Source organism: Micropterus salmoides, unplaced genomic scaffold (genome assembly GCF_014851395.1).
Source record: "Micropterus salmoides isolate LMB-PRFRI ecotype aquatic unplaced genomic scaffold, ASM1485139v1 Ms_hic_scaffold_4, whole genome shotgun sequence".
In the NCBI taxonomy this organism is placed as follows: Eukaryota; Metazoa; Chordata; class Actinopteri; order Centrarchiformes; family Centrarchidae; genus Micropterus; species Micropterus salmoides.
The window spans coordinates 10,589,627-10,603,204 of NW_024043372.1; the positions used below are offsets into that span (position 1 = coordinate 10,589,627).

A 13,578-nucleotide genomic window follows, 5' to 3' on the forward strand; every position below is an offset into this window, starting at 1 on the left:
CTGGGCCACCCCTCACACTTTTATCCGGTTTTACAGTCTGGACCTGCCTTCTGCACCCGGCACCCGGCACCCGTGCGCTCTCCTCCTAGTCGTGCCGTCAGGTTCTGCACGCTGGGGGCAGGCGGGGTTTCGGTGCAGCCTAAGTGGGTATCTCGTTCCCATAGTGTCGTCACCGACGCAGTTCGAGTTCCCTCGAAGGGGAACGTCTCGGGTTATATATGTAACCCTTGTTCCCCGAGAAGGGGAACGAGACACTGCGTCACCCCACCTGGAGTGCCTTGCTTCATAGAAAGGGCTAATGTGTCCTATGTGCCGGCGTGCTTATATACCCCCTCCGGTTACGCCGTCACATACTACCGTTCTAGTAACACCAATAGGATTGGAGTAGTTTCATTCATAGTTCAGCCCTGCCACGCCCAGAGGCGTTCCCATAGTGTCGTCACCAACTCAGTGTCTCGTTCCCCTTCTCAGGGAACAAGGGTTACATACGTAACCCGAGACGTTTCTCAGAATTACAACCTCTTGATGATCAGGCTTTGAAATAGCTGAAACAAAAAAATTACTGCGCACTGTTAATATGCTAATAGGCTGTTGAACACAGGAAAATGTGTATAGGCTATAAAGAACACTGAGAACAATCGGGAACTAACATCACTAAATCAAGCACCAACATACTTTAGAAAGAGACATCACCTGGATTCACATTACATTTTTGTCTCATAGCTAAACTAACATCTGTTATTCAACACAATGTACAGCAACATTTTAAGAGAAATCCCAAACAGTTGTGTGGAATGTAAAAAGTAATCTAATGTTACGTTAAATTAAAGCTTTAGCTAACAGTTACTCACCACTGTCAACTGAAGGGACAATGGTTGGTGGTGAACGGTCTGGGTATCATATGCTTTCGGTCACTACTGCACCTGTGGGTTTGGTAAATCACGGTCCACTAGTGTTCAGTAAAATTGTTGTTTAAATCCATTAACGGTAAGGAGTTCCAAATGAGAACCACAGATCCAGTCAGAGACGACGTCCTTTCGAGATGGACGAGTTGGTCTAACAGACTGCCCTGGACCAACATTAGCTGTTAGCTAACTGTTGAAGTGTATGCTTCTGTGTCACTGTGGCTGAATTTCTTCTCTTGTTACATTGTCTCAGTCTTTAATGTTTCCTCAAATGTTGTAGCTGGCCTTCTCACTACTTTTGTAAATGTTGAGTAACAAGAAATTTTAATCTTCTGGGCCCAGTTATTCAAAAGTAATCTGAATGGATTTTGGCTATCGGATTGGATCAAATCTTGAAAATGTGTTGTTCAAAAAGAAAACAAGGATTCTGAAATCGGATCAGATCAACAAATCCAATCCTGATTTTGATCTGGATCAAACCTTCAGTTTGTGTTGTTCAAAACATTTTAGTAGGATTGGTATCCCTTTGATCCAAAAAATCTGGATTATCCTGATCCCAACAGAAAGGACGCTTCTACCTGTTGGTCTTTATATCATTAACAGCCTACTTTGTCATATGTAGTACCATTTAGAGCAGGAAATCCGGATTTGGTAATCCTGAAAAGTTTGTATGTGGATTAACGTGATCCAATCCAGTATTACTTTGAAAAACCAGCACAAAAATAAAATGGGTTACGTAATCCTGAATAGAAAAACATGGGATTTCCAAATCCGGATCATTCTGATCCAGATTAAACTTTTTGAACATCTGGGCCCTAGTGTTAATTTATTATCCTAGTTGGATCTTAATTTTGGCGCAAGAGGCGATATCTACGATCCAGTATCTACTCCCTGTCACATTAATTAATCTACCTGAGTGGACAAAATGGCATAATGATCGTCTGCCCTGATGTTCAGACCCCGACTCATTAAACAAACATGATGTTTTTGCATTTTACAATATTATTTGATTGACCGTGTAACATGTGTCTAAAATGGAAAGTCATTAATTCAAATTTTCATTTTTTTAATTTAACGTCTAAATATTATATTTCGGGGTCCCAAACTCACCCTCAGCGCTCACACTGCTTGTGCACAGTACTGTCAACAAGACGATTTGTAGAGAGGCAAATGACTATTTCTGCTAATGGACAGAGTGTGGGAAAGCTCTTGAGAGCAGAGTTTAGTGTGAATGACATCCATCCCACCAGCAGCCAGCAAGTAATTCTCCAAAGGGATTTGGCACACTTCAGAAAACATCTGCCCCCCACCAGGAAACCCCCAAGACTCATGCTGAAATTTAGGTCCAGTTGATGGTAAGTAATGAGGCGGGATTATGACTGGAGAGGCACAATGTATGACTGATTGGAAACAGAAAAATATAAAACGACAAATCATTTTGGTGATAACTGATGATAAACTGTTTACCTACATTTCAGATGTAACAAAGTGAGACAGCCAATGGCGTCCTTTCCCTCCAGATGGCTGGTGATGTCAGGCTCTGTTTCGATTACAACACACAGCCAGCATCTGTCACAGAAGTGGTTCATTGACCAGACCATTCAGGGAGTCAGTGTGGGAAACTGAGCTCAACTTGTTACTCACACTAACTACAAGGCACATGTCAAATTACTATGCTACATCTGGAAAGCAGCATGATTATTATGTTGAGTTTATTAAGTGCCTGAATCACAATACTGTTTTGCAAAAGCTTAATTTTGGATTAAGCAAAACTAAACAATGTATCTAGTCAAAGTATTTTAGCTGCTACACATTGGATTTTGGCTCAATAATTGGCAAACGAAAAGCTACTTAAATTTAGGATTTATTTCTATCCTTTTACATTACACCAAAAATGTTTGTCTCCCACATGTGTGATGGGATGATCAGGATCTGCATCTGAATCAGGCAGCAGATCTGCTCTTGCTACAGGGTCACCGCATTCCCAGATTCACACAGAGCTCTTTGAGTCTCTCTCCATCACCCCCACTGCACCACCTGTTCCACTAAGACCATTGTCCCCCAGGCAATAACAGCATTCAGCGTGCTGCTGCTCCACTTGCCTGATTATCTCACCAAGCTCTCTGATTGGCTGAGACTGTGAGAAACTCCAACCAGACCCAAACCCACACATTGATATGCAGATGTGGGACTTTAAATAGGAGGGATGAAGCCAGCAGAGATCAGATTCTCTCAACAGAGACCTCTACAGCACAGAGATCCAGCCATGGCACCTACAATCACTGCAGCAATGATCGATTCTCAGGAGCATCTGATTCTGACCCACAAGGTAAACTGAAGATTCAAGAAAACTCAATATTTTATGAAATGTTGTCTTTTTATACTAACACTACACCTTGAATGAATTTATCAATGACTTTGTTCTTCTTTCTGCAGCTCAGAAAGCCTCTGGTGGAGAAGTTACGCAGAGAGCGAATCAACAGCAGTATTGAGCAGCTCAAGTCTCTCCTGGGTCCAGAGTTCCTCAAACAGCAGCCAGACTCCAAGCTGGAGAAAGCAGACATCCTGGAGATGACAGTTTGTGTCCTGAGACGATTGCAGCAGCAGCATCAAGCTGTGGACTCAGCAGCTGTCGATCAGGGCTACTCCAGGTGTGTCCGAGAGGTGGACCACTTCCTGTCTAAAGAGGAGGTGGAGACACAGTCCCAGAGAAGACTTGTGAACCACTTCAACAAGCTGCAGTCTTCCTCTGATAAGAAGCAGAGAGAGGCTGACTTCTCTCTTCTGAGCTCCACAGTCCAGACCAGCATCACCAAAGAGAAGAGTCTGGCCAGGAGCGCCCCCTGGAGGCCGTGGTAGACACCTACAGACTGGAGTTACCACCAGACAAACTGAGATGACCACATTGGTCAAAGATTTCTGAACTGAATTCTTTGAAATGTTATGGACTTGTTCGTCTGTATGTACAGGAGCTGCATTTTGTGTTTTTTTTTTGTGCCAGATGACATTTCCTAAATGTCAGCAACATTATCTTTCAAGGTTAGAAAGAGAACATCTTGTCATGCATGTTGCATGAACCAAATCTGATCGCATCAGCAATTATTTTTATACTTCACTGTACTTCATGTATTGGTATTATATAATGATATGGAACCATATGTTATCCTTTTATTGATATTGATCATATTGATCAAAACATGTTAACATGCCATTTATATGGACATATTGTCATAATGGACTATATTCTTTCATATTATTCAAAACTGATCAGTTTTAAGATCTAAATGTTTATCCTTTTTTCTGAAAGGTTTGCTTAGTGTCACACTGTCACCTTTTTCCAGTGACTGTTATGTTGTCTTTGATGAACACTCATGTATTCAGTGGTTATTAACCTGCTGTCATCACTCTGTGATAAGAACATTTTGATCTGTTTAAGGTCAGTTTTTACTGCTTTGATTGTGTTTATTAAGAGCAAATTATCATTCTTGTTTGAAAATATTAATTTGAATCGTTTGTAAGATTGTTTTGTCTTTTATAAAGATAACTGTTGCTTTACTGACTACACTGTGTCTTGGAGAAAGCTTCAAGTTGTTGTTGTGATTTAAGATCATGTATAGCCAGAGCTTTTCATACTTGAAGTGGCTCAATGTGCCTTTTTTTAAAATAAACAAACAATGCTATTTGTAAATTTTGTGTTCTAATATTATTTTGTCTCCCAGCTTTTTAATAATATTTTTAGAATTTACATTTCATGTTTCACTCTACACTCTCCATCTCACTGTGGCTACAATCATTTATTGGCCCCATTACAATAAATTCCTTATTGGAATATTTAAATAACATGCAATTAACCACCATCAACATAAAGCTAATGGAGTTTCATCCATGTATGTTGTTTTTTTTTTACCAAAGAGAGAGCTAGAGGTCAATGAAAGAGTCAACGACAAAGAAAATGTTGACTGTAAATGATGACATTTATGCGTACATGACTTTCTCACTGGATCTTCAAGAAAACTTAACAGCCATTATGCAGATATATACAGATTTTATTCTCAAGGCAAAAACATAAATGAAAGACGCAGTAATGTAATGTAAACAATAACCATTTCTGTTGGCTCTCTGCTTTAATCATGGGATGTGTTGGGAGACGGGACAGAAAGGACCCAAACGCAACGCTCAGAGGGAAGGAGGTTTTATTGAGGGTTCACGAAGGGGGCTAGGGAAGAGGTGAGGGAGGAGAGGTGGACGCCGGGGGACGCGGGCACGGAGGACCGAGGAGCAGGCGAGGCACAGGTGGTGAGGCGAGGAGGAGCCGGGAGGGCGCCGTGGAAGAAGCCCGAGAGGAGAGGACCGAAGGATGAGCCCAGCCGACTGAACGGATGACGAGGGTGAGTGAACCGGGTATGGAGCAACGACGATCAAGCGAGGATGGTGTGGAGAACCGGGGTTAAAATACAGGCAGGGATGAGGTTGATTACTGGCAGGTGTGGCAGGCTGACAAGGCGGCTGATGAGGTGCAGGTGCAGGTAGTTGGCTGGGCTCAGGAGCCGAGGAAGAGAGGAGGAGAACACAGGGAGGCAGGCAGAGCAAAACAATGGGTGAAATAAAGTGAGAAAAAAAAGGGAAACCAGGACACTCACCTTAAGCTGGGCTGTCCCCACAACAGGATGGGTGTTGGTTGACTCATACATTTTTTTGCAGTTTACAGACTTCCTACACAATACATAAATTAAGGATGTTTTTTTTGTTGGTTATGCTCAAAGTTGACAGTGAGTTTAGGTGTAGTCAGAAAAATGCATTTGATTGACTAATAGAACCAAAAATATGACATAAAATCTCAAGCAAATTCCATAATAATGTAGTCTAATGTCTTTGCAATGCCTGCCAGACACTTATGGAGGACAGATTATGAATAATCCTTTAAAGTTGTTATTTGTAAGATTATTGCTTTTCTAAGTAGAGTCATTAATTTGTATGACATATGATCATTGACATGACTTGTTTCTTTTACCTGTACTTAATCCTTTTGATGCACTTTGAGAAAGGAGTATACATTTTGTTTTCTTGTCTGGGAGAAATGTGCTGCCGTTTTCTGTTCATTATCCTCTGTGAACACACTAAGACAACCGCAAGCTATATAATCAGGTTCAGGTTGGTTTACCTTCCTGCTTATCTCCTCTCCATCTGTCTGCATGTCTATCGGCTGTCTGTGTAGGGGCTCAGGTTTCCTAGTTCCCCTCCTCTGAGCTCCCACAGCTCCCTGCACAAGGCTGAACGTGCCCCGGTCACACGCCCTCCTCTCTCTCTGGTGCTGGGAGCCACATCGACACACGGCTTCCCACACTTCTGTATGCAGCCTGCTCAGCTGCCCACACAATAGAAGTGTGTCTACTCTCACAAAGCCTCAGGACGGTTCTCAGGACGAAAGTCATTTCACAGACAAGCCATCTGGTTGAGCTGTAGCTCACCGCTGAGACACACAGAGTCAGAAAATATAACTTTAAAGCATTATTACAGCTTTTGGGGAATTTAAAAAAAATGATTTTCTTTGCTATTTTGGTATCTATTAGTTTTCAGCAGTGATGAAGAGAGTTTACTGAACATTAATCTCATTAAAGAAAGAACAGAAATTTGTCCTTAAAGTGTAACTGACTTCCCTTTCCTGTCAGGATTTTATGATGCCATTAAAACATTACAATGATTTTTAGTTTAACTGTATGTAAATGTAATGTAATATTTAGTTTTATTTTATTTTCACATTCCTAGTTTAGCATCATTAAAGGGTCTTTGCCTGGATTCTTTCGCTTATGTCAAATTCTAATCAGTGTTCAGGTCTAAGCAGTGAGAAACAAAATTTTCCCATGTCCACTTCAGGAAAAATATTTTCCCAGTGACCTTGCTGATCTGTGGCATGCAGATAAAGCATCCCACCTGTTCTGTGTGACAGGCATTAAATTCACTCTATTGTTCTGAGCTGTGAGCCTCCCGATTGGCTGAAAAGCAGAGAGAATGCAAGATTAGCAGCATAAATGCACAGGCGAGACGCAGATGTCAACAAAGACGTCCTCTGAACCTTCGCAGGCAACAGCAGAACTTACCACCACACAAAGCAAACCTTGAAATGGCTCTTTATGCAGACCTCGCTCTTCAAGACAGCGTAAAGGAGCAGCTCTTTAGGTAAGCCAAAGCCACATTTCTTCTTTTTTTTAATTGTTGTATTTTATAACATTTTTATTGTATAAAGTTCCTTTTACTAAACTAGTGAACATAATAATCAAACTCACGACTCTGTTTCTCTCAGGTGTAAACTCCACATGTTGGAGAAGAAATGCTGCACTGGAGTGGAGAAGCTGAAGGCTCTGATTGGAGAACACCTGCAGAATGGGATCCCTGTTTCAGACATCCTGGAAAAAACAAAGTGCTTCCTCACCTTAAGAAAAGCCTTGCTGTCACACAACGGCTTCTCCAAATATTCAAGGGACATTTTACGGCTGTTTCCCGATGCAGAGGAAGACTTGGCTCCACTGTGCTTTTGATGACAACGAGGAATGGACAATAAGAAATCACTGACATTGCATTAAAACAACTGCAGTTTATTGATTTATGAACTACAGATTTAACAATGCCAGCTACATCTCTGTTCTAGAGAAATGCATTTTTTGCACTATCACAAGCAGATCTGCAGAATCCTCAAATGATACGGTTTCATTTTGGCAACAACAGTAGCCAGAGGAAGAAAATGATTCCGAGGAAAATGTGAAGAGGTCACTGACTGGGAAGAAGAGTCAGTGGCTACGTCGTTACAACATGTGCTGCTATTTGTGGGATTTACGATTCTCAGGGTTGTAGATCACAGAAGATAAATCTGGTCTCTTAACTATGCTGATGTTTAAATATTAAGGACCATATTTTTTTTAAATGTATTGATTAACTGCAGTAAAATCTGCTTAAATTTTTAAGCCAGAGCAATATTAACCTATTCTTCCTGTGAAAATACTGTATAGGCAAATATTGTGTGATTACAGTTTGCATACAGTATCTTACTGCCTTGTTTCAAGGTATAAAGTATCACATTCTTAAACACCAACCTTTCTTCTGAAAAGGGATTTGTTATTGTTTTGTGTATGCCATGTATGCATATTTCAGTTTATTCACTGTTTTTTTAATTTATCCAAAGTGGATTGAAATTTGTTTTTGTGTTTTTTTTTCACATTTCAAGAAAATAAACATGCAAAGGATGCAAGTCTTTGTCATGTCACCTTAATTAAATAAATTTGGGGAAATACATTATTCAAACTTCTCTTGTTCTACCAAAGCCACCTTAGCCATTAGTCATATTCTTTATAGATAATTGCATTACATCATAGTTCAAGTAGTTAAGTGGAACAAATGTTTTGTAAACACCAGGAGCATCAGCACTGTCTGCTCCATGACAGACCCTCTGTTAACTGCCACCACAGCACATGTACAGGCAGGTGACAAAAAACGAAAAACAAAAACCAAACATAAAACAAGCAGAAACATAACAAATTCATATGTGTGCACCAAGGGCATTTATGGTTCACTGAATTGTATGATGAGCATGAAAAGAATGTGAATATATGACCTTTTCATTCACCAGATCTCAGCCCAGTTTAACGCATATGGGAGATAAATATGTTGCACAGCTTTCCAATAATATATAAAACACAAAATGAGGTGGTAGCTTTAAGGAGAAGGGTGTTCACCCCAGGTTGCAGACTAGAGACATGGTGAATCTACGCTGAAGCTGTTCTGGTGACTTGTGAAGGCCCAACATCTTCCTGAGAGACATTATGTTGTTTTTTTCCAGTTGTATAACACCATATTTTGCATTGATTACAGACATTGTAGATGTGATGTGAACCATAAGCTCACAGCTGAAGGGTTGAATCAGCTGCTGTCTGATTGTCTACCTTATCTAGCTTTTTGTCCATCATACTATATGTTTGTGGCATCTTTTCAAGATGCGGAATCACTGTGTAGCAAATACTAAAACCCCTCTAATCACTCTAATCAACTCACTAATCACTAGTCAGTTGTTGCTGAGTGTTACTGAAGCATTTGGCTCAGTATTCTGCACATGTTGTAATGTCCTGCTTTAACATTTGAATATGCAGGTTTTGATCTGGTGCTTTAATATCCTGTGATTTATACAAGTTGATAAAAATGACACATCCAAACTTTTTTTCCTGTTTTTTTCTGTGATTGTTTTAATGCGCATCACTTGGCTTGAAGAGATACATTCACATTGAGACATTTTACAAACAAGTCCTTCATTGAAGGTATGAGTGCTGTCACTCACAGAGTTATAAAGCAGCACGTTTGTCTTGATGAAAATTTTCATACACAGTATGAATCTGCTAAAAATGCAGACAATTGAGACATTTCAATCAACAGAGTATGTGGATATCACATATAAATCTGACACATGTTCAACATGATTAACTGTCTCTCCTAAATGGAGGAAAAGTACATACATCATTGTCAGTGTTACTGACAATATATAGGCATTCCCATTGGGAACAATAATGTTTACTTCAGTACCTGAATCAGAAATAAATGACTACCTTTGAAATAGAAAATGGTAGCCAACCTGCTGTCTGCAAATATTACAGAATCTGACCTTTACAAAAGGTAATACAAGTGACAAATTGCAGTAACATACGCAATAACTCTTCAACATAAGACTACTACAGGAATGAGGACAAGAGTACAAGTACAATTGCTCAATCAACGTTGACGTTTCACTTTGAGCTTCACTTTTGTACAAGTCTGTAGGTGTCTACCACGGCCTCCAGGGGGCGCTCCTGGCCAGACTCTTCTCTTTGATAATGCTGGTCTGGATTGTGGAGCTCAGAAGAGAGAAGTCTGCCTCTCTCAGCGTCTTATCAGAGGAAGACTGCAGCTTGTTGAAGTGGTTCACAAGTCTTCTCTGGGACTGTGTCTTCACCTGTTCCCTGGACAGGAAGTGGTCCACCTCTCGGACACACCTGGAGTAGCCCTGATCGACAGCTGCTGAGTCCACAGCTTGATTCTGCTGCTGCAGTCGTCTCAGGACACAAACTGTCATCTCCAGGATGTCTGCTTTCTCCAGCTTGGAGTCTGGCTGCTGTTTGAGGAACTCTGGACCCAGGAGAGACTTGAGCTGCTCAATGCTGCTGTTGATTCGCTCTCTGCGTAACTTCTCCACCAGAGGCTTTCTGAGCTGCAGAAAGAAGAACAAAGTCATTAATACACTTGTTCTGCAGTATAATGTTAGCATGAACAAAAACAGTCTCTCATGAATAATGTTTAGTCTCCTTGAATCTTCAGTTTACCTTGTGGGTCAGAGTCAGATGCTCCTGAGAATCGGTCATTGCTGCAGTGATGGTAGGTGCCATGGCTGGATCTCTGTGCTGTAGAGGTCTCTGTTGAGAGAATCTGATCTCTGCTGACTTCATCCCTCCTTTTTATAGTCCCACATCTCCATATGAATGTGTGGGTCTTGGTCTGGCTGGAGTTTCTCACAGTCTCAGCCAATCAGAAAGCTTGGTGAGACAATGAGGGATGCCACACGTTGAATGCTGTTATTGCCTGGGGGACAATGGTTCGATCTCAGGGGAACAGGTGGACGACTGGGGGGGGGGGGGGGGGGGGGGGGGGGGTAGAGCGACTCAGAGAGCTCTGTGTGATTCTGGGAAAGTGGTGACCCTGTAGAGAGAACAGATCTGCTGCCTGATGCTGGGATCAATGACTTTGACTGACACACGCTGATCATCTCATCACACACAGTGGAGACTGTTAATGAAAGCGTGTTTTCTAAAACGGCACATGGATCAGTTATGTCCGATAACAGACATAACTATTATTGGTTTCTTTTTAGGTGGTCTGGTAATGTTGCTGAATCTGCAGTTCAGGTAGTAGACTTGCCAACTTTATAAAAAAAAAATAATACTAGCCTAGATGCAATGGCACCTTTTTTAAGAAGTTTTCAAACACAAATCTTCTTATCAACAGCTGCATGAAGATGATTTGCTAATGTTTTAAATAAAGTTTTCTTGCAGCTATTACAGCTTTAACTTCAAATTCATCATCTTATTGCACCAGAACCAGTACCTGATAAATTAAGGAATAGACTCCCTTTTATCCTTCCCATCACAATAAACAGTCTGGAATGCAGACGAGCAATTTGAATCTAAAGGACGGGGAAATTAATGTTTTTGAATGTTCATTAATCCTTAGCATGTCTGCATTCCTTAAAGAGATTTTACAAAAGCCTGGTAATGACGAGTCTTGATGACAGGAATTTCCATTCAGAGGCAGTGAGATAAAACTCGTAAACTGACTCCATAATTAATGTGATGTGCAACCAGACACACTTCTTTTGTTCTTTAAAGCAGTGAATGGACAGAGTGTGGGAAAGCAGTGAAAACCCACTCACAGAGCCCCAGTGGCACAATAGAGGCAGACAAAGACGTCTGTGGGGGGGTGGCGGGGATTCTTTACTACTGAATTTTAAATGCTTACATTTTCTACTCACTAAACCTGATTATTTGAATATTTAGATTATATATATATTTTTATGTTTTTGTATTTTTATATATAGAATTTTGAAAATCCAGCTCTGTGAAAATGTGATTTTTTTGAAGTTTGTAGAAAGAAATTCACTTAAATTTTAATTAAATTACAATTGTGCTGAGTTATCAAATCTGATTTTTATATTCAATTTATAGCCTATTATGGTTAGCTATTTTATATTTTTCAACATTTTCTATGTTTTCAACCAAAGGACAGTTTACTTTTACACTTTTACCCCCCTATTCAGAAGTAATAAGCAGTATAAAGATTTGATAAATGTCAGATATAGTAAATATAAGTGTGTATTTATGTATTTGTCAACAACTATAACTTATCCTGTGGGCACTAAAAAGTTGAGGCTGGTGCATAGACAGATAATGGATGATAATAGAGTAAACCATTGCTGTGATAATATAAAAGATATCCTCATAGTAGAGTGTTGACAAATATTGTACATTAATAAACACTTCAAAATGTACTCATGTCTGCTTACAAGTACTTTATAGTGTGTTATGACCCATTTGTTAAATGGTAATATACTCCTTATAGTAAAGTAGTTTAAAGCTCTATGTAATTATAAAATCTGCACACAACACATATAGGTGACTGGTTACACCCCCAGTCCAAATATTTCTGTTTATTTCTCTTTGTCTCTTCTCGTAATTCAAGAGAGTTTCTTACCAACAAACTTTACCCTCAGGGGAGAGCTGGGAGCTCCTTGTGTGGGGATGAATTAGCATTTAACAAGGCACATGTCTATTGTTAAGTGGGAGCTCTGTCAATGGACAGAGTGTGGGAAAGCTGTGAGAGGCAGAGTCACAGTTCAGCATGATTAGCATCCTCAACCCCACCAGCACCTGACTATTCTCCAGGGGGAGTTGGCACACTTCAGACGAAGATTTTTTTTTCTCCTTATACTGTTTTTTCTGTATTTCATTCAACTAACTAACTTCTGCCAACTTAATTTCCCCTCTGTTCACCAGGGCATCATTTCAATGTAAGCCTTTTTTATTTTATTCTATTGATGGGTGCCAAACTGCCAGGGCAATGCAGCCCTTACAGCAAGGGTCATACAGACTTTTGTTTTGCTTCGTGTTTTAACATACATATACCTTTGTCTCAACTCTATGTGTTTTAAGAACCCTAACGTTAATTAACGGACAAAAGAGAGCAAAGACATTTTTACTGGATTAAAAAGGGAAATTGGAATTCTTTGAAGTATTAATCAATTACCTGTAACCAACTTTCCATTCAAATCCTCCTTCACTTTTGGATGTTTTAGAATAAATGTTACATTAGTTATGAGAGTCATCACAGAAAACACTAGTCTAAAAATTGTGGTAAATAATATGAGGTAGTTTTAGTGTTAGCCAAAGTTCTGAAAAACTGAAAAGCCACTGTCGTTGTTTTCCTCCAGATGGTTAGTGCTGTCACGCTCTGCCCTTTGCGAAACTAGGGTCAATAGTCACCAAAAAGGCATTCAAACTCCTTTTGTGGTGCACAGCTCCAAGGATTCAGTGTGGGAAACCTCTTTAGTAACTGGAACAACTTGTCACAAGACAGAATGCACATCTGTTTCATCTGAACAACTTTCAGCTGAATGAGTTTGACTTTACTGTTTTACTTAGTGATCATCTCATCACCATATACAAACTAACTTGTATGAACCCATAACAGTTGTGATTACTTGCAAGATTGTGTTAACTTGTGTTTTCTCAAGAATGTGTGGTACCAGCTCACAATTCTGCCAAATCTTAGGAAAACAACCAATATGATTTTCAAAGAAATGTTTGTTTTTTAACTTTAAGTCAAAATATTAAGGTCTGATGTTTGATTTAATAGTGCAAATGCAGCAATACCACATAATTATGAAAGTGTGTTTAAAATTGAGGACACTCTCCCAGTCAGTGTCCTACGTGTGTGATGAGATGATCAGCGTGTGCTCAGTCAAAGTCATTGATCCCAGCATCAGGCAGCAGATCTGCTCTTGCTACAGGGTCACCACTTTCCCAGAATCACACAGAGCTCTCTGAGTCGCTTTCCATCACCCCCCCAGTCGTCCACCTGTTCCCCTGAGATCGAACCATTATCCCCC

General features: G+C 40.2%; 2 protein-coding genes and 1 long non-coding RNA gene across 3 annotated transcripts; 2 read left to right on the top strand and 1 right to left on the bottom strand.

Annotated features, from left to right (window-relative positions):
• The first annotated feature begins 3,111 nt into the window (after positions 1 to 3,111).
• LOC119886470 (transcription factor HES-5-like) lies at positions 3,112 to 4,577 on the top strand. Its single transcript, XM_038697240.1, has 2 exons — positions 3,112 to 3,234; positions 3,342 to 4,577. The coding sequence occupies exons 1-2, from the start codon at positions 3,112 to 3,114 to the stop codon at positions 3,762 to 3,764; spliced, it is 546 nt and encodes a 181-aa protein (XP_038553168.1). The 3' UTR covers positions 3,765 to 4,577.
• A 941-nt stretch (positions 4,578 to 5,518) lies between these two features.
• On the top strand, positions 5,519 to 8,148 carry LOC119885474. Its single transcript, XR_005441349.1, has 2 exons — positions 5,519 to 7,082; positions 7,207 to 8,148. It is a non-coding gene; the product is annotated as an uncharacterized LOC119885474 (long non-coding RNA).
• Positions 8,149 to 9,095: 947 nt separating this feature from the next.
• On the bottom strand, positions 9,096 to 10,366 carry LOC119886476 (transcription factor HES-5-like). Its single transcript, XM_038697255.1, has 2 exons — positions 10,244 to 10,366; positions 9,096 to 10,131 (listed from the first exon to the last, which is right to left on the bottom strand). Exons 1-2 carry the CDS (start codon positions 10,364 to 10,366, stop codon positions 9,709 to 9,711), a joined length of 546 nt encoding a protein of 181 aa, XP_038553183.1. The 3' UTR covers positions 9,096 to 9,708.
• Positions 10,367 to 13,578: the final 3,212 nt, after the last annotated feature.

Excerpts from the sequence above, each read along its gene's own strand:
- LOC119886470 (XM_038697240.1), top strand. The coding sequence starts at position 3,112 with ATGAAGCCAGCAGAGATCAGATTCTCTCAACAGAGACCTCTACAGCAC. Across the intron at positions 3,235-3,341 it reads ATCTGATTCTGACCCACAAG|CTCAGAAAGCCTCTGGTGGA; the intron begins GTAAACTGAAGA and ends TTCTTTCTGCAG.
- LOC119886476 (XM_038697255.1), bottom strand. The coding sequence starts at position 10,366 with ATGAAGTCAGCAGAGATCAGATTCTCTCAACAGAGACCTCTACAGCAC. Across the intron at positions 10,132-10,243 it reads ATCTGACTCTGACCCACAAG|CTCAGAAAGCCTCTGGTGGA; the intron begins GTAAACTGAAGA and ends TTCTTTCTGCAG.